Source organism: Melospiza georgiana, chromosome 1 (assembly GCF_028018845.1).
Source record: "Melospiza georgiana isolate bMelGeo1 chromosome 1, bMelGeo1.pri, whole genome shotgun sequence".
Lineage (NCBI taxonomy): Eukaryota > Metazoa > Chordata > Aves > Passeriformes > Passerellidae > Melospiza > Melospiza georgiana.
Genome location: NC_080430.1, coordinates 35187711 through 35210843, shown reverse-complemented (window position 1 = coordinate 35210843; position 23133 = coordinate 35187711). Strand labels below are relative to the sequence as shown.

At 41.7% G+C, this 23133-nt stretch overlaps 1 protein-coding gene across 2 annotated transcripts in view; it reads right to left on the bottom strand.

The window, feature by feature from the left end:
• Positions 1-10368: 10368 nt before the first annotated feature.
• Positions 10369-23133, bottom strand: part of CREB5 (cAMP responsive element binding protein 5) — a 212097-nt gene continuing 199332 nt past the window's right edge. For both annotated transcript variants that reach the window (XM_058024075.1, XM_058024896.1), the window contains 4 exons: positions 18223-18546; positions 12808-13035; positions 11770-11878; positions 10369-10624 (listed from right to left, as the gene is read on the bottom strand). In XM_058024075.1, the coding sequence (XP_057880058.1) occupies positions 10461-10624; positions 11770-11878; positions 12808-13035; positions 18223-18546 (825 nt within the window). In that variant the 3' untranslated portion in view covers positions 10369-10460. The remainder of the gene's footprint in view (positions 10625-11769; positions 11879-12807; positions 13036-18222; positions 18547-23133) is intronic.

Genomic DNA, 23133 nt, shown 5'->3' with positions numbered 1-23133 from the left:
TACAAAGGGCTGATAGTCACTCAGCTGTTCTAGGGGATGAATTTAGGATTACAGGAATTAGGCGCTCAAGGGGGAATCAGTCAGTGCAGGTTGCCCTTACTCCATCTGAACGATAAAACCTTGCCTCTAAAGGCAGCCACCATTGCAGAAGGACACTGGTAGCAAAACTACGCCTTCCTCATCCTCCCCATCCAGCTTGTGAAAACTGCCCGACTTTAATTCTGACTATTTAACGTATAGATCAAAGTACTGGGAGCAGCCGCAGCAAAATACCAACAACAAAAACCCAAGTCAAAACAACGGCTGGTGTTGTGATACCCTACACAACCCAGTGTAACCGGAGTCCACAGCCATGTTGCACTGTGGCCAGTTCCTTTTTCTTATCCATGGCTACGTGTTGTCTTTGTAGCACAGCTTCTTCAAGCAAAGAAAAACTTTGCCAAGTTGGAATTGGCTCAACCACCAAATAACACAGAATGAAAATGATTAGTGAAACAAAAGGAAAAGTGCAAGGAGGATATCGAGTCCTTCCATACAAACCCTCCTGTCTTCCTATGGGATCCATTATAGTCCAGAGGGCCCCAAATTTAAACTAATCTATTTCTGCCTTTATTTATTTTTTCTCAACTCAATTTCCTACATGAACTGGCCAGTTATGTCAAGTATTTTTCTTTCTTTTAAGTTGACTTGCTGTCAGCTGAATGCAATGCCCTGTGAAAACACCTGCTGACCTGCTGTGTATACACACAGGCACATATCTCTGCTGTCTGCATCTGTATATCTGTATTGTCTATATGTATCTATAAAATCTGTGTCTGCTTATCTATACACCTATATGTCTCTTTTTCTTGCTTTTAGAGCACGACCCACAGGTTGCCAATTCCTCATCTCTGCAAAATACACTTTCAAGCTTCCTGCTCTTTTGGGAAAGGCAGCTGCCTCACTGCGTCTAGTTCAGACTGCTCTGGCTTGCTCTGCTGGCAGGAATGGACTGATTCCTGAGGGAGTGGACTGATCAGGTTCACTAATGGTTGGGCTCTGGTGGTATTTTCTTACCTAACACAATCAGAACACGCGTCTTAAATATTTTATCAGCTTCACTGGGTCATTCTCATACTGTGGCATTGTATTGCTGGAGAATAGAGGCTAGGGGAAAAATACTGCTCAAGAATGCTGCAGAAAGAGAGCTTTAAGTGCATGGCAGCACTAATGCCCTTCTTAGAGCCACTAAAACAAATGTCCCTTTTGCTGCACAGCAGCTCGGAGGCAAAAAAAAAAAAAAAAATAGATTAGGGCAATTGCAATAACAAAGCAGACTAAAGAATTGAGCAAATAGTCCCAGACCATCAGTTGTTGGCTCTGACCTAAATGGTAGTGGTGGTCCTGGTTTAACTTTGATCCTTCCTTTCTGATGCTTGATTAATTTTTTGACTCCCTAGAAAAAAGTTCTCAATAAATTTTTGTAATTTATCTTGTGCCTGTTCCCTGTGGGTAATTCCACAAATGCCTGTGAGTAAAGTAAAGTGAAAAGAAAGTGGGTGTAGCAGGTTAATTCTGAGGCTATGATCAGAGCTGGAGTCTCCTGTAGTGGGCCCTCAGCAGCCAGTAGGTATTGTGGAGAAGAAACCATCCATTGCCTGCCTCCAGCTAGACAGTGACTCCAGGTGGGCAGGGAAGGCTGAGAGGTAGGTCTGTCCTGCAAGCGTTTGCTAGAGCTGTGGGTAGAAAGTGTTGCTAATGAGGGGACCTAATCAACCACATAATTTCTGAGCCTGTCCCCAAGGGCTGCATGTGGGGAGATTGTCCAAAAGGAGGTCAGACATGCTTTGTCCCTTTAGAGAGTCAGTATGATAGTGAAGAGCTTTGCATCCTTGCAGGTACAGTGTTCCCTCTATCCCAGTATTTGTAAACTTTTTTAAAAAAAAAAGTACTTGTGTCTGCCATGTTTTTTCATCCTCCCCTGAAGGGTTTCTCTAGCACCAACCAGTTCAATTCCAATTTCTCAGCTCTTGTGTATGTTTACATTTGGGCTCATGGAGGTTCACTACCATCCCCTAGCTCCACACTCCTTTTTTGGTGAGCTGTTTGCTTTCTCCAAATTGCTGTTGTTGCTCTGTTACTCTGCCTTGATTTTTGCCAATGTCCTTGGGTACCTGTGGTGTCCTCTGTGCTTGCTTATCATCCCTCCTTGAACTCTGTGCTATATTGCCATTAGTTTTGAATGCCCTTATAGCAAGGAGGCTGCAGCCTGGGTTCAGGAAAAAGCTGGGACACGTTGAGGAGCTAAGTGGATCCAGCCAAAGCACGAGAGGCTAGTGTGGCAGAGGGAAGGAGTCTCTCTGTACCGCTGCTCTGACCAGCATAACCTGGGGCAACCTTCATGCTGATGCAGAGTGTCCTCAGTTTAGTCTAGTTTTGGCTGCATCCCTGCAAAGGAGAAGAGTGTGTGCTCACACTGATTCATTTTCTTGCTAATAATAACTTTGTTATGATGTCCAGAACAGCCTGCAGAGAGCAATAGTAACAGTGGACTGCTTGGAAGAGGAACAAATACTACGATCAGGTTTGGGAAACCATGAATCAGCTGTAAAGGGCAGTCTTACCTCAGTCTGAATACATCTTGCTTAGCTCATACTGTCAGGTGTAAATATAACTGTGTGGACAATAAAGTTATCCTGTGATATGTCTTCATGAGAGGCACCTATTTTTACAGATATGATGATCCTCTTTCAGTATTTGGCGCCAGAGCAAGAGCCTTGCTTTAATAAATACAGTGGCATGACATCCCCGCTTTAAAGGCAGTGCAGGAGCATATGACCTCAGAAAAGTATCCAGCTAATGCCATGCCTTGATGTTTGGGGAAAACGTCTGCTGTACCCCCTTAAAGAGGTACACCCCATGTGCACCCACTGCCCCATCTCACAGCTTTTACAAAGGGAGGATGGGAACAGGGGCACGGCTCTGCCTTTTTCCTACCCATTTTAGGAGGGTGAATGCTCTTGGCCAGATTTAGCCTTTTAAAACCCAGGGGGGAGAGCAGCAGAAGCTGTGCCTGTGCCAGGGCCCCCAAGGGAGCAGCACGGTCACACCGCATGGGGCCGATGTCCTGCAGTGTGACACCAGCACAGAGCGCTTGGAGCCAGGCTGGTCCTTGTCACCGAGGCTGCGCCGCTTGGGTCAGGCCCTCGCTCTGGGACTGCCAGCAAGACATCAAGTTGCATTAATCTACAGCTAATCTGATTCCCACTGGAGAGATGGGTTCATCCCGACTAACTTTAGATTACAGTTTACGCATTATTGTGCCAAGGTCTGTATTGGACCAATTTATAGTGAGAAATGAGGTTGGCAAGATAACAGGGGCATCACAATTAGAGCTAATTAGCCCAGCAGGAAATCCATTTCCAGGCAGCTTTTGGCAAGATGAGAGGTTGGCGGGATAACAAGCATGGAGTGTATTTTGATACAAGCACACTCCAGCTGCAAGGAAAAGTAAAGTAACAGCTTGTCTCATCCTTATGCGGAGGCCTCATGTCAGGCTCCACCACGTAAGTCTTTTTGTTTGAGGCTTTGCAGCCTCCCTGCTTGGAAGAGGTTCAGAGAACTTGTTCTTACCAAGTCACCTCGGCTGCTGGAGGACAATGGTGAGCTGCAAGGTCTGCACAGCACCTTGCTCCTCCCACCAGACAGCAGTGTGCCCTGCACCATGGTCCTCCTCCAGTTTGGAGGGAGATGAGGGGTTGTAGGGCATAATACAAATCAGTGAAGAATAGCTTGGTTTAATTGCAGGAGTTACACGTATGGTAAAATGTCTGGAGTATAGATTCAGACAAACTATTGGAATTATTTATATTTGAGTGCTTTATTATATTGGAATTGCAGTGATATTATTAACATTTGTACAAATGCACAAAAATTCTTTCTCTTCTAGCTAGAAAGAGATGTAAAAATCTGACCTAGTTGAACAGTCTCAATGAACTCATTGTCCATTTGTAACAATAATGGGTTCACAATGCAACAAAAAGCTTAACATAAAATTAAACATATTAAATGCTGCAGCAAGTATTTACATTTATGTACCAAAAAAAAGTATCTCCCTCCAGTAAGGAAGGTGGTTGCTTTACAGAATAAAACAGACATACAAACACAAAACCTTTGCATACAATACAAACCTCAAGCCCAAAACTTACTGTGACAGCACCTTTTTCTTTAATATAATATATATATATATATTTATATATAAACTTCGATAGTTTAGGCTTACTCCAAGCAGTGCTAAAAGTTCCTTAAAACCAGGACAATGGCAATAGTCCAAAGAAGCAATGTTCACTGATGAGCGCTACCCAGTGTTTGAAGAGAGCTGCTACAGAGAGAGGGATACAGAGCTCACGGCCACGGGCTGGGAAACACTTGGGTCCCAATGATAAAATCCTTGGCAAAACTCTCAGTGGCAATTGTTCTTACTCAGAAGAGCAACTACACCTTTCGTGCAAAGAAGTGTGTATTGTGGGAGCATGCTAAAGGTGATCTCTGTCAGGGAACTCCTTGCAATGTCAGACTTGTGGGGTGGGGAAAATATTTCTCTGAAATTTCCTAGATTCCAGCAAGGGAAGCATTTCCCTGGAAATGCTCAATCAATCCTCCCACCTCCCTCACCCTAGGACACTGCTGCAGTTTCTGCAAAGCTGGAAGGAGCTTTCAGTCTTCATTCAGAAGGCTGTCATGCAGATTTTCAATCAAGAAAGATATTTGGGTCTAAGACCCCTCACGGCATCAGATAGCAGGCTCTGCCCATGGGCTTTGTGAACAGTTCCACCAGGTGAAACTCAGCAATGCTAACATTTAGCTTGCATAAATGTAGAACTGGAGATCCTGAATCCCAGGTATTACACATTGGTCTAAATATAACGAGTTGCAGTTATTGATTCCAGTCCAAGGAGAGCCTGGGAAAGGATCAGATTTCCACTTAAAGAATCAATCTTGTCTCTGAGTGTGTGTGAACACTGACATTTTTGGCCTCATGCAGTTTAGGATTTGCTATAAAGTCATTTTGAAAGCTATGGAAAACCAATAATGGTGAGCAATTTAGCTCTTAAGTGTAAAGCCACTGATAAAACTGGGATAACTGTAAGCTCTGGGAAAAAAAAAAAAAAAAACAACAAAAAGAGGTTATGGATGTAAACAGTCTCTTTTGTCTACGCAGTAAGGTGATGATTTCAGATGTTGAAAAATTGAACCTTTTTTTTGGTGTTCAAATTGCTTGAGAATTTATTGCTTTTATTTGTTCTTAGAAGTTTTTTGTCTCTTCTTTTTTTTCTTTTTAAAGGTGCTGTCCCTAGTCAAGTTATAAGGCAACATATTTTATTGATTCAGAACTCTAATACATAGTATGGCCACTGTTACCACTGCAGCTTTGAAGCTACTGTGAGTTGGACAACAGTCAAAGTGCCTCACAATGCACAACAGAGCCAATCTCCTGACCTTAGGATATACAGGACACTTTGGTTCTTGGGATGAGAGATTATAAATGTAGCTTAAATGCTGCCTCACATCACACACATTGCATAATAAAACATTTATATGCTGTCATGAAGAGGATATAAAGTCTAAGTCACACTGAAGACTGGCTGGTCTCAGCTTCTCCGCTTGGGCAGGTGTGAGAGACAAGTTGTACATATGCCACCAGTGAAAGCATATAAATGTATCTGGTGCAAAACTTTTACAAGAGTATTTATTAATGATTCAACAAGGGAGAGCAAGAAAGAGAGCAAGAGCTAAAGTGCAATTTTAAAAGAATATAAATAATTGAAATGTAGAAATAAGATACTAATTAGTTGTAACTTGTTTTGTTTTATAGGCACAGTTTAGGTTTTATGTCTACAGATCAATTTTTTTCTCTTCTTTCCCCTCTAGTAATTTTCTCTGATGTATAATGGAGCTTTGATGATCTAAATCTAAGGAACACTGCTTAGTAAGAGGACTGAAGAGGCAATGATAAGGCAGTATAGTGCAACTCACTATGTGATATTAGACAAGAAATGAGGATGGGGTTAGATCTTCTGTGGTGATGTATAAAATCAGCCCTAAAAAAAAAAGCAGAAAAAAAGAGACAGGCTTTCCAGTTATACGTTGACTCATGCTTTCTAAAATGAGAAAGCACATTTTGCAATACATAGGAAACAACTGAAGGTTTATCATTTGTTTCATTGTTACCAAAAAAAAAAAAAAAAAAAAAAAAAAAAAAAAAAAAAAGCAGATGCTGCTTTAAGGAAAACATTTAATTCTAGGAATTTCTGTACAACTGACCTCAGCAAACTGTTCCATCTTAGATGGATGACTTCTGCTTGAGACCCTGAAAGATTAAGATGCACACACACCTAGAGTAGTTTATTGCAAAACTAATATTGTAATTTAAAAAAAAAAACAACAAACAGATTCTGTACAAGAATACTGTTCAAATGGAATGTGTTAAAATAACATTTATTAATAAATACTTTATAAAATTCTATGTGAATACTAAATTAATAGATTCCTGTTTTAAAATTGCTTTGGTCCTCATGAATTTTCATAAATTCACTCTATACGCTTTTTTTTTTAAAAAAGGTATTAGCTGCTAAAAAGCACATTTTGCCTAAACTAAAAGGCTAGTTTTCAACACTAAATATTGTTGCTTAAAAAAATATGAATCCTCAAAAGTTGGGCATTTAACAACAGTTACAGCTGGCTTGTTAGTTAACAGGACTGAGTCATTAACACTAAATCCACACACACTGAGGCACTGAACCATTGACTTTCCACTATTCAGAATATGGGCAGCAGACATTTAGCTTCATAGCAGGAATTAACTCTCAACAGCATGAAATTCTCCATAAATCATCATCATCATCGTTGTTGTCCTTATAAAACACACCATGATAGCACACAAACTACTTGTCTCCCACAGGCAGCGTTATGAATATGGCTTGCATAAATTGACTTGGGGAAGGGGCGCTGGGGGTGCCAGAGCTGATTGCAGCATCATTTCTTTCTGATCAAAGTATTGCAGTTCTCCATGGCTGAGATTTCCAACCTGCTTCCAAGGTCAGACCCACGAGATGCTGTCTATGGTATGGTAACATCTCCTCCTGAACAAGGCACTGGCCAAGGCTCACCATCCTGCAAGTGCTCTTGGGATGGATGATGGAAGTGGTCAGAGTTGTCCTTCACTGGCAGTGGGATAGGGCACAGAGCCTAGTGAGCCTGGCAACAGGCTGGACTGGTCGGGCAAGAGGAAAGTGGAGCAGTCTCCAGAAGCAGCTTGTGGAAAAGCAGGATTCCTCCTTGATGGAAAGAGCCCAGGAAGCACATTTAGAGTGACACGCTTAGGAAGAGGCTGCTGCCACTGACCACATGGCAGAGGGACATCCTGGAGACAGGGCTGGGGCTTCTCCCGCAGCCCTTGCTCAGGCAGCCTCCACTGCCTGGTTGGACCAGCAGCTTGAGGAAAGGCTGCAGGATCACTCCCCTGGAAAACAAGAGCATTTTAATGTGGAAGCAAATCTGATTAATAACATAAGGTGCCTGGTATGGTTGGTCCTTTTCCCAATGATAGAGCCGATATAAATATGCTGCATGTTGTCTTGGCCTGTGAACCTGCGGCAGAGTTACAAGAAGCAATAGCAAATAGCTTTTCATCCTTTACTTATTTCCACATCACTAGCAAGGATTATACCTAAAGGCCAATAGTATAGAGAGGAGACATTTCATTGTAATTACACATTTAGGCCAACATGTGTGGTTGGCTTGCCTAGTTAGCATTAAAAAAAGAAATAATTGAGCTATATATAATACACATCAGTCAAACTGTCAAGTTGCTGAATTTAACAAAACTTAAGCAAGGTTTTTGTATTTTTTCCTTTTTTTTCCCCTTTTTAATGTAGAGGCTTTCATTTTAACAGCTAAATATTTTAATTGAGGAGACTGAATAAAATGAAGCTAAACCGTAATTCTAGTGCAGTGTAGCTCAACTGGGTATTCTAATATTACCAACAACTTTGATTTTTATTTTTTAATGTATTTAAGTGCTACCCATATAGAGGTAAAGTTTTTTAAATTAACCCTGCAATGGCATTTCCTTTTAGATGGTGAATGATGAAATTCAGATGTGGGGGAAATGCTTATTTAGGTTTTTCACATAGTGGATACTCAGCTGGAACATTTCTCTCGACTGCATATTTGAAAAAAGTTCTCTTGGGAGCCATGATGAAGCAAAACCATTTAGCCATTACAACTGGAGATTAAAAAAAATTATAGTTTCAGTATTTAAAACACTTTAAAAGTATATGTTTGTCTAAAATATAATAGAAAATCCTTTACATTTGTATTTTTTCATAATTTTTTTTTTTGGTTCTTAGACTATATAATCAAGTCAAGATTTACACTGTACATTAAAAATCTTCTTCTTTTGAATGTATTTGCATAAATGGAAAGCAAGCTGTTAAAGAAAAGGACACTGATAAAAAGTTAGTCACCAAGATAAGAACTAATTCAGCAATGACTGATGCTCAGAAATTTGCATTCCTTTCCAGACAGGCCCTGCTCCTTACAGAACCTCCTCACACTTCAGTTGTTTCACTCTCCCTCCTGTATGGAGAAGACTCACCCTTTAAAAACTCATGACTTCTCCAAAGACCAAAGACACAGTCTTTGAGGAAGAGAGTCTTGCTTCAGAACAAAGTGTGTTCGGGGCTAGAGGATTTGCTGGGATTAATGTGAATTTTGCTCTTGAACATGTAGCTCAAAATGTTTGAACATTTTTCACCAGCTTGGAGCTTGCTCCCTGGGTGAGCAGCAGGAGGTTTTGCCTCCGACAGATTTGAGAGCAAAATCGGGTCCCAGTCTACAGCAAGGCAGCATAATTAACTGGCATCATCTCTGTCTGATTTTCCCATCAATCACTGGGACCACTCGGGGATGCAAATCAGTTGTGCTGAGGGGCAGGCTCAAAGTCCAAACAAAAACCTTAATTGTAGCATAAGGCTCTTTTCCAGACCCTCTCTGCAGGACTGTATTTTATCCCAAGTGTGGGACTTGGCATTCTTGCAGCATTTTTTAGCGGCTGCGTGCCTCCTAAAAATTATTTAGCGTCCTAAAGAACAATTCCTTACCCGTGGTAAGCGGGTGTTAAGTGCCATTAAAGTCAGTGAAGCTACACTATCTGCCAGCTTGGGATCAGTCCGTGAAAGTTTAAAGGGATGCCTGCATAGACCAAGTCTTTCCCTGGGAATGAAAAATGGCATTTTTCCAACTGGACAGAACCATTACACTGATTTATTTCTCATTTATAGCCCATGAAGCCTGAGGCTCTTAGCTTTCATTGCTAGAACAACGTAACCAGGTTAGGGAACAGAACTTTTCCGAATTATTATATACTACATGGATTTTTCTGCATTAATTACTGGCAGTGCAAAAAATTGCTGTGACTCTCAGGTGTTGCTCGCTATGCCTCTACTGCATCACAGAAGCTTACAGGGCTGCTAGCATCAACACAGCTGGCTCACCATCCTGCTTCACCTGCAACTTTGCTGTTTTCACCTTTCCCTATTTATTAAAAACACTAAATCAGGAGCATTTGTAGTTTTCAAAAGCCAAATGCTTGGCGCAGCCCAACTGCGGGTGAAGAGCTAGTGAAAGCAGCAGCCGTGCCGACAGTTTTTAGGTGGGCTTGAAGTTTTCTTGTTCATTACCATTCTTTGAGAAAAAGAGGGAAGCAAGAAAGCCTTGGAATGAAAAAAAAAAAAAAAGCAAGGAAAAAAACAGCTGGAAAATGAAAAGGGAAGGGAAAAAGGAAGGTGTGAGAATAACTGGAGGAGAAAAAGGCCAGGGTAGGGGAAAGAGGAGAAGGGGGAGGGCTAGACAAAAGAGCATGCTATTTGGGCTTGATTTTGTCCTGAAGCCACATCCTATATAACTGCTCTGAAAGAGGCTCTGAATGCGAGACGCGGTCTGCTGATAGCACAACGCTAACTCTTTTTTATTATGCTGTCAGCAGATGCCCTCGGTCCATATTTATAGCCTAATTACTCCTAGTTACCTATGTTTGACTCTGTTTAGTACTTTTCATGCCTCACATTGGCTAACAAGCTGCAGTTTAACACAACTTTGTATTTCTGAGGCTGCAGGCTAGACTGGTGAGAAGGAAACATGACTATGTACAGAAACAGTTAGGTTTATAAACAAGTAACTGGTACCAAAAAAATGGAGAAAGCACCAAAGCATTTCTCAAGCTGATAGAATATTAATTGCGTAACTCCCTTTCATGTAACTAAGTATAAAAGACATTTTAATAACTATAAAAATGAATAGCCAGAGTCTTTCAAGAACTGAGGAATCTTCCAGGCTTGAGTTACGGTTGCAAATGTCCTTAGCAGAGAGGACGCTTTGATACGGTACCACACTCCCCCAGCAGTTTCTGATCAACCATTTTAAAGGATGGGGTTGATGTCTGTTCTGTGGCTGGCAAGCTGGGTGAGAGTGGAGCTTCCCACGACGTCGCTGACGGAGGAGGAGGTTGTTATGGTGTTGTGCTGGATGACTTGCTGCTGGGAGCAAGCTGGGACCGGGCTTGCAGGAGGACTGCTCTCGGGACCTGGGAAGGGAATGAGGGCACAGAGACAACACACATTCATTTTTCCATCCGAGCAAAAAACCTAGGCTGAGTTCCTCTTGGAAATATTGATGACCTGAAGCATGCACAAGGCCCAGGATTTCAAAATATAATTACAGTTAGCCAACACCCTCTGTCTTAAGATTGTTTTAGTTTCCTTTTTTTTTTTTTCAAGCTAGCTTCTCTGATATCAACCTGACTTCAGGAGTTGAGTCTTGAAAAAAGTCCAAGGCCTTAATAACTGAAACTAATGTTGGGATAAAAAGTCTGATATCTTAAGGTCTTTAAAATCAGTTGGGATGCTTAAATGCTTTATTTGTTCCAGCAGGAATCAAAATTAGAGTGCAGTGCGCTGCAGCACAGAAAATCTAATTCAAGCAATAGCTGATAGGCATGTAATGCAATTATGTGTTTTTTTCTTTGAGTACTGTTAAAGAGACAGATGCATAGTGATGCAGAGGAGACAGAAATGGGCTCTATTTTAAGACAATGTCACAATCTAGCAAGCCCTGAGGCACTTCTGAACTGTTCTAGAACGAAACAGAGAATTTGTCGCTAAATTGCTACTTAGAAAATGCGTCAACTAGAAAGAATTGATTAAATGTCTCTGTTAGCTGAGAAGTTTTTGGGAAAAAAAATAGAAAGAAAGATGAGAGTTAAAAAAGAGTTAACAAACCTTGAAAACCTGCGCCAGGCCTGGTCTGTGCCACTGTCAGAGCACAGTACCATTTTCGCTGGAGGGGACTGTAATCTTTTCCTTTTTAACTTTCCTTTTGAGAGTTATTTTAAGGTTCTGGCAGCGCCGTGCCCAGGAGGACTCTTGCAGGTTTGGAGCTGTGAGTTCAAGCAGGATCCTCCACAGGGGAGTGAGCGTCCATCCGTGTGCATCTCCTTGCCGAAAGGAGGGGTGGGGAAGACTAGCTCTGCTGTGTGGGATGCAAACCGGGGCTTTTTTGGTTTTGAGCGGGGCTGGATAAATAAGGGCAGGAGATTGGATGGCTCGGATGATGTTTGAGAAGACAGGTTCAAGTGATAACATGACCAAGAAAGGGTTCTGGAGGGAAGAATTGGAAGGTTTGCTTTCCTGTGAGGAGTGTGGAGACAGCGCAAACATACCAGCTACTTACTTAGATATCCTTGTGATTCTTTCTGCATAGCTGTTATCGGACAGTCTTTATGTGTTAACAATAACTGTTTCAGCTGTGCTACCTCATTTTTCAGCATGGAAACCTCATTCTAGAAAGGAAAGAGAGACTTTGGTTAGCAACAAAGCTTAAACCATGCTATTCCACAAAGCTTCTTCCCAAGAGCATAAAACGTGCTCTATAACTTTGAATGAACTGAGCAAAAAAGGCTGTGTGCCGGGTTTATTTTAACATTTGTCAGTGACATAATTTTGTAACCTCTGAAGGCAGTCTGACAAATGAACTAACTTCACAGCACCAGAGACACTTAAGGCAACGTTTCAGTCTAGCTGGGAAATACTGGGGCTCTCTGCATGAGGCCAGGGAGCAGACCCGTGAGGGCAAGGGCCATGTTGCCATGCTCAGGGACAGGACTGCTGTCACCTACAGCTCAGCTGCAGCCAGTGCCTTGGTGCTGCTCACATCTCTGAGTTTTGTGGGAGAATGTTTTGGAGGAGTGACATTCTACAAATGGTTTTCTGCCCTTGGCAGCACACATGAAGCATGAAGCAGAAGTACTGTGCCTACCATAAGAAGGACAGCACTGTAAGAAAGGCTTTTATTATCATATTCATGGTATTTCCATCTATCCAGTTTTCCTCACTGATAGACTGATTTATTTGTGCTTCTCTCTCACAGGCTTTGAACGAGGGTTTAACTACATGCCCTGCTCTGAAGAAAATTTTACAGACATGTTAATGGCACTTCAAAAAAAAATCTCCACAAAAAGCAGTGACAAGGAAAGAAAATAAATACAACTCCATCTAGTGAAGGCTTCTAAATCCCAAGACAGCTTTTTCCTGGCTTATCCCACTAAAATGTAAGTATTTCTTTAATTGAAGCACACACATCTTGATTAACAGACTGATTGTACTTGGGCTCCCACTAGGAGCTGGCTGTGCGGGGGCAGCCCCAAAGGCACTGTCAGTCAGGCACAAAGAGCCCCTCTGTGTCCTCAGGGGCGCAGACAGTGGCTCGCACCTGAAGCTGCATGTTTGTCTGGGTGAGCTCTTCTGCTTTCTTTTCCAGTGACATCACCCAGACCTTCCTCTTCTGTCTGCAGCGCGTGGCAGCAGCTCGGTTCCTTTCCAGAAATTTCCGCCTCCTCTCATCTGGGTCTTCATCCACCACCCTCCTCCGGCGACCTCCAGTCGGCTGTGGTGGCTGTACCGTCTGCGTGGGCTGCATCTGCTGCGCCGCCGGAGAAACCTGCGGGGCAAGGAGGCGTTTTACAGGGGGTGCCATGGGGGAAGTTACAGAGGGGCATGCTGAAATGGGAAGGAGAATCACACACACTCTGCCTGCTCCCCAGCAAGGTCTGCAACAGGCTCAAGTCAAAAGCTGCACCAGGTGCCACTGAAAGCAGCTGCTGGAAAATCCTTGCCATAGCTGAAGAAGAGATTTTTTTTTAAAATGATCATCTAAGTATTTTTTCTCCCTTGAGTTAGTTCTTGCAGAAGAACTAACTTTCACTAGGTGAAAAGCATTCAATTAGATGCATTCTTTGCCACCACCTATTTCAAATCTGAAATGTCCAGTTTCTCTCAGGATCTGTTTTAATCAAAGCAGAGGACTGTAGTGGTCTAATTTCTGTGTCTCTCATTCTTCCCTTGTCCCCCAGTTGCCTAAAATTTTAGGCCAATTATATTTTCTGACCTTCACCATCTCTACCTCAATCTTTGCCATCTCTGGAGACAGGAGCTGCAGAGCTCTTTGCGCCTGCATGGAGCTGGGAAGCTGTGGGCTGGGATTGCACAAAGGCAGCAGACCTCACTGCCCTCCATGGGCAATGGAAGACTTTAGGTTGAACCTGTGTTTTGATGAATTGAACTTGAACCTCTGTTTTGATGTCCCTGCACTGTGTGGGTAAGGGATATTCCTCTTACCAGTTTCCATTTGACCTCTGTGCTGTGGATGCTATTCTTGTTTTTATTCAATTTAGTCCTGGCTTTGAGAGTATAGGAACCCCACATCCAGTCCACGGCTACAAAACTATGGGAAAAGATATGTATTTATGCTTTTTCAAGTACAAGGGAGTATTGATCCTGCTCCTGAGAGTAACTGGCCCACAATATTACAGAAAAGGTACATGGTCCCAGCAGTGCCGTGTAAACTATTCTCCAAATGACTCCTGGGCAGATGTGACATTCCCGCATCCCTGTCAGGAAACAGCACCAGATTTAATGTTCAACTCCCTGGGAACAGGCTTTTGGACTACTTTCCTGCCTGTCTGTGGCACCCAGGCTATGGGGCTCTGGAGACACCTTCTCTCTCCCTCTGCTTGGGGTCTGGGAACCCAGTCCATGGATCCTATTGCTTACACTCAGCTCACATTGCTGCTGCCACTCCTGCATAGTCTGGAACAGTCTGGAAACTGGAATTGTTGACTCAAAATTAACCCTCTAGTTCTGGCAAAAGCCCAAACCTCCAAGGTGCTTCCTTTTGACTGCAGGGAGTGGACGCACTCAGTGCTTTGTCAGACTGAGCCCTGAATTTCAATTGCCGCAATTAACATGTTTGCCTAACACCTCAGTCTGTCTCAATTAAAATGATACTATCGTCTTGAGTCTTGCGAAGTTGAGGTGGCTTTTCTGTCTAGAATCTAGTTTGCTCCCTCCCCCAGCTGACTTGTGGCAATTACAGTGGCAATTTTATGTGTAATTATTCTGTACATCTGATAACGCTTTTTGCATAAAGCCAAATTTATTCTCAGCTTTATGTTGCACCATCAGGGAATCTCTCTCACAGGAGCAGAAAAAAATGTTTTTTAAGAATAGCCTTCTAAAATAAATAAGCCACCCCACATTTTCTGACTGATTTTTAAAATTTCAGCTTGCATGAACTCCATATGTTTGCTGATAAAATCTTCAACATGCTGTCCACACTGAGGGTTGGATTGCCAGGTCCATGGCAGCTGCAGTGGGCACATCCCCCATTCTCACCAGCATCCCCTGCCTTCTGCCAGGAGACTGCTGCCAAGGGATTCCAGCTGCTCCCTGTCCACCAGGGCTGGGCATGCTGCCTCTTTAACAGCATGTCTGAGTGCAGAGGTCTCAGAAGTACCTTTTTATGTCAACATCTCATCAAAGACCTTTCATTTTCCAATACATAACACCTTTCCAGACTTCAGAGATCTGTTATTTATATTTCCTTATCCCTTTTTGCTTCTTTTCTATTCAGCTTTAAAAATTCTTGTTTCTTAACTCTCTCGGTGAAGTCTGGTACAAAGGCAGAAAAAGGTAATGATACAATTTTTTTTTTTTTAATTCCTCTTTTGTGGTCATTTTGTCCTGAATAACTAGTGAGTAATTTTGTTTTCAGAATATACCAGGCAGTCTCTGGGTAGTCAGAGTGCATTTTCAGAACAACAAAATCTTCTCTCCATCTCGGGAAGATATTAATTATAAGGGCTGCCATTATTCCACTAATAATGTCACGTGGGATAATTAACTGACTCTTACTTGATAGCTCTGAACCCTGAAATATGTTAGACTATATCTTAGTAACCGTCTAAGCATAATTTTCTAGCAGAATTTCATTGCCCTACCTAGGACATAAGAAAGAAAATTACCTAAATATAAAAATGTAAGTTAATTTTGGTGTTCTTAGAGGATGCTAATCAGGTCTCCATCATGAAGACAAACATAGGATAGCTAAGAGAATGATATGGCATCCAAACCCCAACTCCGCTTGAGCTATCACTCTGCCAAGTTTGATATAAAAAAATCTTCAGAGGACCAATGCAGAATACACTATAATTTTTGTAGTAGTTGAGGCAGCATAACTGGAACTTGGTAAAATATCTCTCTTTCTCAGAAAGATCAGAAGCTGATTTCTACTTTTATCCAATATTTACCTCTGCTCTTTGCAGTTTACCACAATACTAATACCCATTCGCTAATTCTATAAAAACATAATGCCTTGGGCTCCTGTGTATCAAAATGGTAGCTGAAAAGCATGAAATTAATTCTAACATTACAGAAGGGCCCAGTGCAGAATAACAACAGTCTCGGCATGGGAGTATGCAGCTTACAGCAGCATGGACCATGCTGTCATTTGGCAGGTGGTTTGGAATGGAAGAATCTGGCTCAGAAGAATAAGGAGGTTAATAATTAGAAAATCGCACCATAAAATTAACGTCTGCCGGAGCAATCTGATCCCCAAAGAGGCCATTACCATGGGGACTAGGGATGAGCTTTGAAAGTAATAGCTATGTGGTTATTACTCAGCAAGCCCTTCTTTTTCCCCCTCCAGTGCATCTGTTCAGAAGTCACTATTGCCTTTGCACCAGAGGAACAGATGCACAACAAGAGCTCTGCTGCCTGGGGAAGCCACTGACCCTGGGACTCCTACTCCATCACCCTCTGTCTGATCCTTTTGGTGACACTTACACCCATGGACAAGGTGAAGATCTCCTTGATGTCCCATGGGGTCTGTTGCCTCCAGTGACATACTGTGCATGGCAAAGCTCATCTGACTGCACAGACCCAGCTCCAGAGACCATGTAGTACTGGTCCCAGAGGGGCCCTGACAGCTGTGTGGTTGCCAATCAGTCCACCTACCCATGTGCCTGTATCTCTTCTTGCCTGCCTGGAGAGTCTTGTGGTGCCAGCTAGCAGGGAATACAAAGCACAAGAATTTTAAGCTGTCTTAACTGTGTAAGAAAGTCAAGGTCCCTGTCCAAGTGGGTCTAGAGGAAGGCCATTGGCTCACTGATCTTGTCCTTAAAACTGTGAGGTTTGTTTCCCCATGGTAGCTGTTTTCCCCAGTAGTTTTCTCATCATCTGTTTAAAGTGGTGCTGTGAATGTTTTGCAGCAGTGCTCCATACCATGGCATCTGATGCCCTCAACTGCATTAACATGTTTATCCTCTTAACCCCTCAGTGAAAGTTGAGTGGCTTCTGCCATCTAATCTGTGGAGTCCTCAATTGGCTAAGCACAACTTTATCCTTACTCTCTCAGTGATCTCCAATACAGCAATCAGGTTGCTTTTGGTTTCTCTGATATGAGATGATGTCTATTTATTGTTTTTAAACAACTCCAAGGAATATAACTCATTAACCGATGGTAAAATATCTCACAAAGTAAAAACTGAAGTAAACTTAGGAAAGCTATGGACATCCTCTCACAGGGGAGTCTGCTGCTCTTACTTAGACTGTTTCTCTAAAGCTGACAATTCATTTTACATTAGCAAATACTTTAGGGAGATCCCATGTGCTTGCAGACTCTGCAGTAATAAAGCTAGATGTTAGTAAATAGTTAATGTTGTGGGACACTGGGATGCCAGCCAAATACTCTCATTTTCTTTAATGTTTTCTAAGAGCTTGTCTGAAAGGTATTTGCAAGCAACACAATACTTCACAGATTGAACTTCTTATGGCTGGCATTCCTCTTTGTCCTCACATTCCATGTACTGCCTGTTTGTCTTCCTTAACATTGCTCTCCAGACCTGACATGTTACAGTAACTGCCTCCAGAGCTTTATTTTCTTGTGTGATCCTGATGCAGAAGCCTATAATTTTAAAACATTAATAGAATTCCTGAATTCCTCTTAAAAATGACTCTGCTAAAGTTTGTGCTCACTAGCTCATTAGTTCAAGAAACATTCAGTTCAGATAACAAATTATCCAAATTGCTGAAGCCGATATACCTGGTCAAAAAAATTGAGTCCTCCATCTCATTCAGTGGAGACCTTCACTGACTTGTCACATGAATACAAGTCTAAATTGCCTTCTTTGTTTAAATCTCTGTCCTTGGACTGGCTTCATCCTCGTCCTTCTCCTACCACAACAAGCACCATGTATTGGCTGCACTCACAGCTAATCTTTCTCTCATACTATGCAGATGTCTGTCCTCTTCACAGGGTCTGGAGCAATTAATCTTTTCCAAGCCAGTGTATCCTTAATTAGAACTACCTCTATTATCTCCAGTCTTGAATACTGCCCCTGGCCACACACACTAGTGCCATTTCATTTCATAAAGACTTTGTTATGTATTTCTCCAGGTAGAACTCATACAGCTTGTTAAATCTTGGCCTGAGAAGTTCAGGTTCAAGCATATTAAGCAACATATATAATGTGCCAATCTCTGTAATAAACCTCATCCATAAAAGGATATGTGGTAATCTGCAGAGCTCAGAGCACTGAAAAGCCTTGGAACTCCTTATAAAGTAAGAAATTACAAATGTCGAGTAAATTAGGCAGCAAAACAAGTTGTTGCTTCACTCCATTTTCTAAATAAAGTTTGAGCATCCCCATCACCATTAGCAGACATTTGCTAGCAGCCCGACAGGCTTGTATCTAACAAGACACGCATGCAAGAAGAAACAATACTGAGATCAGACTTTAACTCCACCCAAGAGCAAAACTCAGAGATGCAGCAGGACACGAAGGTCTACCTGTGCTTGTCCGCCCGAGTGCAGCGGTGGGTGCGGCGAGGTCTGGTGGTGTGCCGGGTGTGCGTGAAGGTGCGAGTGGGAGTGGTGGTGAGGATGGTTCTGCTGGTGATGAGGCTGAGGATGAGGATGGTGTGCCGGATGCTGGTGCTGATGTGGGTATGAATGATGAGGTGGCAGTGTCTGGTGCTGATGAGGATGTGAGTGCATATGATGGTGTGGTGTCTGGTCCTGTCGCGAGCTCATCATTTCCATCATGTGGCCCATGGTGTTCATATTCCCGTTCGACATGGCAGCAGGATGATGAGTCAGTGCTGCCTTCAATCTCTGGAATAGAACAAGGCAGAAAATTCAACCCTCATACATGGTGATCTGACCAATCAGATATGCTGTTGCAGAAATGGTGCCCTGTCTTGTGTTTTGAGATTTATTTAGTTTTCCTCTTGCTGTTCCCTTGCTAAAAGGCATCTTACTTCAGTTTGAAAAAGAACATATTCTTGGGGTCTAATCTAGTTTTCCACTGCAAATATTTAAAGATTAAAATGTCTGAATTGAAATTTAACAGTTATACATTTCCTACTGTGCTTCTGAGGAAAAATAACTCTCTCTCTCTTTGGCCAGCTCAGGAGAGTTACCTTCAACAAGCTTGTATTCTCACAACTTTTAAAAATGAATGTCTGATTAAAGTAAAAATGCAACCTAATGCCCATCTTGTTTTTACTTGAGACATTATTAAAAGACTCATTGGAAAATATATTACATTTTCATGTTTTTAAAATTCTGTTATACTAGTACCTAATCTGTTCTTTCATCATAAAGATGGGAAAATAGTGAGGAGGATGGCCTCAACCTGATCCTCCTTCTTTGCTGAAAAGTTCAAGTGTGTGTTGTCCTTTCATCACATGCTAACCTCTCTCTGTTTTTTACACCATGTCACTGGATTGGGCCCTGGAATCTGACCAGAGCAAAACTTTCCTTAGTCACATGGGATTTGTTCACTTTTACCTGAACAGAACTAAAAGCCAGAGGGAAAGCTTGAAACATTTTGGACTGCAGCGTAGGGCCTTTGTGTACAAAGGATTGCAGAAATACAGAGTAAAAAAGCTCCCTTTCAGCACAATTGCAGGGTCATCCCAAAGCTGTGTACTGGCATACCAACACCTTGTTGGTGTTGGTGTCATCTGACCCTTGGACCACTGAAATCACTGACCTCCTACAAGTGTGTGCCAAAGGCAGAGCCTCACAGATGCCAGCTAGGAGAAGAGTTTCTTCCAAACCCATAGAAACCTCTTCACATCCATGGTTCTGCTTCTTGCTCAACATAGAACATTATCTACAGGCAGCCACCCAAGACCTCTTTAACACTATATTTTCAAAGAAGTAAATTGATTTACTCTCACTAATGCAAATAATTAGCAGAGAATGTTAAGATAAAAAAGAAAGGGAAGAGGTGCACCGTATTACTTGATGCCAAACCAGCACAATTTGAGTAACTCAAAACCTACATCATATCCAGCCAGAGGATAGAATGAATAGTGGAGAACTCATCTGTAGGAGATTTCACCATAGGACAGTCAATAACAAAATGCAATGGTAGGAGGCACAGAGGTGAATGGTAGGAGGCACAGAGGTGAGTCTTTCCCCATAGCAATATCTATCTGTGGGTCACAGATCATTTCAAAAATCCAATAAGCCAATGTGACAAAAAATGCCAGCAGAAGAACAATGCCCAGGCTGAACTGCATTTGTGTTCTGTTTTTAAAACAAAAAGAGTGACTGCCAGGACTCTCAGAATCTACAGATGGGGATTGCAGTCTATTTTGTATTGAAATAACATCTGGCTGTTTCAACACTGCAAAGCCACAGGTAAAGGCTTCTATGTTCAAAGCTGTTACTGTATTGTGTTTGTACAACTGTTAGTGAGGAAGAAACAGATTCTTAAGGAAAAAAAAAAAGAAAAATAGAGGAAAAACAGAAGGTTGTGGAAGGCAAAAGAAGTAACATTCACTTCAAAGTGTCATCCTTAAGTTTTTGTACCCACATGCATTTTCAGACTTCATGAAGATCATTCTACCAAGACACTTTAATAGATCTATTAATCTAAATTTAGTGACTTCTTTCACTAATGATCAGTTGGCTGTCCAAGACTTATAAGAAAAAACAAAAAAACCCAGATATATTTGCAAAACACATCACTATGTGAGTTTGCAAGAATGAAGTCTAGACTGATGTCTTTTAAGAAGTTGCTTTAAAAAGTCTGTCAAACCATAACTTCATGGCATGTGTCCCATCCTGATGACCTTCTCAAAATTAGAGATCAAATGTGACAGTGAGGCTAAGTACCTCCTTCTCTACCTCTGAAGTCAGAACAGAGGGCAATCTAATGACAAAAGCAGTAACCCATCCTGGGCATCAAATGGAGGACTGGAGGAACTGTTGTCCTTAACTGTTCTTTAATTCAAGTGCTACCATGGTTACTTCAAGCAGCTCCTCACAATGCTCAGAATAACTGGTGTTACCCAGGAGCGTTTTAGGAAAAATATGGGGAAAATGCATAAATAAGTCCAATCTTTCTCTGTATCATGTTTCTTCACAACTCACTAAGCTGTTTTTCATGGAGCTGAGCCACCATGCACGTCTAAGACAAAGCACCAACAAAAGCTGCTATAAATTTGTTTTCTGAATTTAAATGCAAAACAACCAAGTTCTTATTAGCCAGAAGTTTTATGTGTAAAATACCTTACAAAATCTACCATGTCTATTTGTCAAAGTCTTCTGAAACTGAGCTACAGTACGTCTTCTAAACTGCAGACTTTCAAAGCGGAAACAAAAAAAGAGGGAAAAACCTAATCTGTGAATAAACATTTTTTTTTCAGCTGTAAAAACTGAAGCTTGCTAGTGTGGTGCAACTTCAAGGAGAATAAATTATTTTGTTTTCTTTCTGTAGCCCTTCTACCACATCCATTTATTTGAGATAGCAAATCAAGAGAGACAGTGAGAGGTCTGACATGCAGCTGGTTTCAGTCAGTAGGGGTCATTTCCATTTGGTCTGTGTATTTTACAAGCTCCTTGTTCACTGTTCCCAATGGGAGGGTGGGCCAGCTACCCTGGATCCCAGTCCTGGTAGGAAACCAGCTCTCTACATCATCCTGTCCCAGGGCAGCAACAGCCATTGCCTCCCTTTAACTCCATGCTTAGATCAGCTCTGCAGCAGCAAGAGTCCTCTTCATGCCCACATCTGGAGCAGCCTAAATTTTCCAATAACCAGTCACTGCTGCCAATAAGAAACATTCAGGGAATGATAAACTTTTTTTTTTCATTTGGCCTTCAGTGAGATCAATTGTTTTTGATGTTTCAGTTAGAGCAGAGGGAGGGAAAATCACCAGAACTTGGTAAAATCTTTGCACTGAGTATGTGTAGTGCTTGAAGGGCAGGCTGCAGTTTTGTTATTGTTTCTTTCATGTGTGCTAATTGCAAGCAGCTGTTTTAGTTTAGTGTCAAGTAAAATGTGATGGCATAAAAATTGAACTTACTGGACTGACGACACCACCAAATCCCCTCTAGAATGAAACAGTAACCCAAGATCCAATTCTGCAGCCGTTCAGTTTTTTCAGGAACTGTGTGACTGACTCCACCAGAGCCCGCAGGGACCTGGCAGTTTGCAAACTGGGACTGAAACAGAAGACTTGCTACTCAGACCTGCTTTCACCCAAACATGAAATATCTCCTAACCTCATACCAGAGATTTTTAGGGCACAATCCCATTTTTTCTCCCTTTTATAAGGCAATTTTAAAAAAATCCCTACCAAGCCAAGAGGAAATGGAGGTCCTCACCTTTCATGACTTTTGGCCCTTACTGATTTTTTTTTATTATTTTATCAAAGTAACATAGTGGCCAACATAAGTTATAGCTGATTTCCACTCAGTCATAACATTTCAATAAGTGACTGTGAGTGACACAGACAGCAAGAGAAACCTTTCATAGAGAACAGCCTGCTTTGCCTGTGATCAAGTGAATAAACATAATTCCCTTTTGATCCTACAGGAAGTCAGAAGTACATATACTGTCATCTGAGGAGGAGGAAAGCGAAACAGTGGGTATCGATGCTTCACAACTATGAGTGTTGTCTTCCCTGTACAGAACACAGAACTGCTCCTTGTGGCAATGGCCCTAACTGACACATTTACTCTGAATCTACCCCACTGAATGCCATATGAAGGCAACACCTCAAAGTTATCCTTGTACCTGGAGTATTGGGGTTTTTTTGGAACCGAGAGTTTTCACAGTGCTTCTTCCACCTAAAGACTGACATCATGGTGCAGTTCATTGCTTGATGCTTCCTTCTATCAGCATAGATCCAACTTATACACTGAACATCTTTGGGCAAAATCCAAATCTGCCAAAAATAGACTTCAATCATTTGAGATCCTGAACGAAAAACACTATCACTTTCCCTAATACTTCTGCTATTCTGGATCTTGCTGCTTTCTAATTTTCCTCAATTGTGACATGTATTTCAAAGCTGGCTTGGTTTTTGCCCTTTCTTTCTCAAAAATTGTTAGCAAAAAACAGACAGCATTTTTGCTTTTTTTTCAGTTTGTTAAAAGAAAAAAAGCCAAAACCAACCTGTAAATTTGGAGGTTGCTTTTCCCACATTTAAAAATGCAAACAATTTTTTGGGTTTCATGTGTATATTAATACTTATAATATTTAATCAATACTTATAATATTAATATAACATTATATTTAAAACAGGCTATACATGTTTTATGCCATAATCTGTATATGACTATAAAATACAACTTTCTCCATTCATCTCTCAATTGAGAAATGATGACAATCTTAAATTTTACAGGTGCTCTGTCCTTGCATCAAACAATGAGTTATTATAACACCCAGCTGAATTTTAGGTT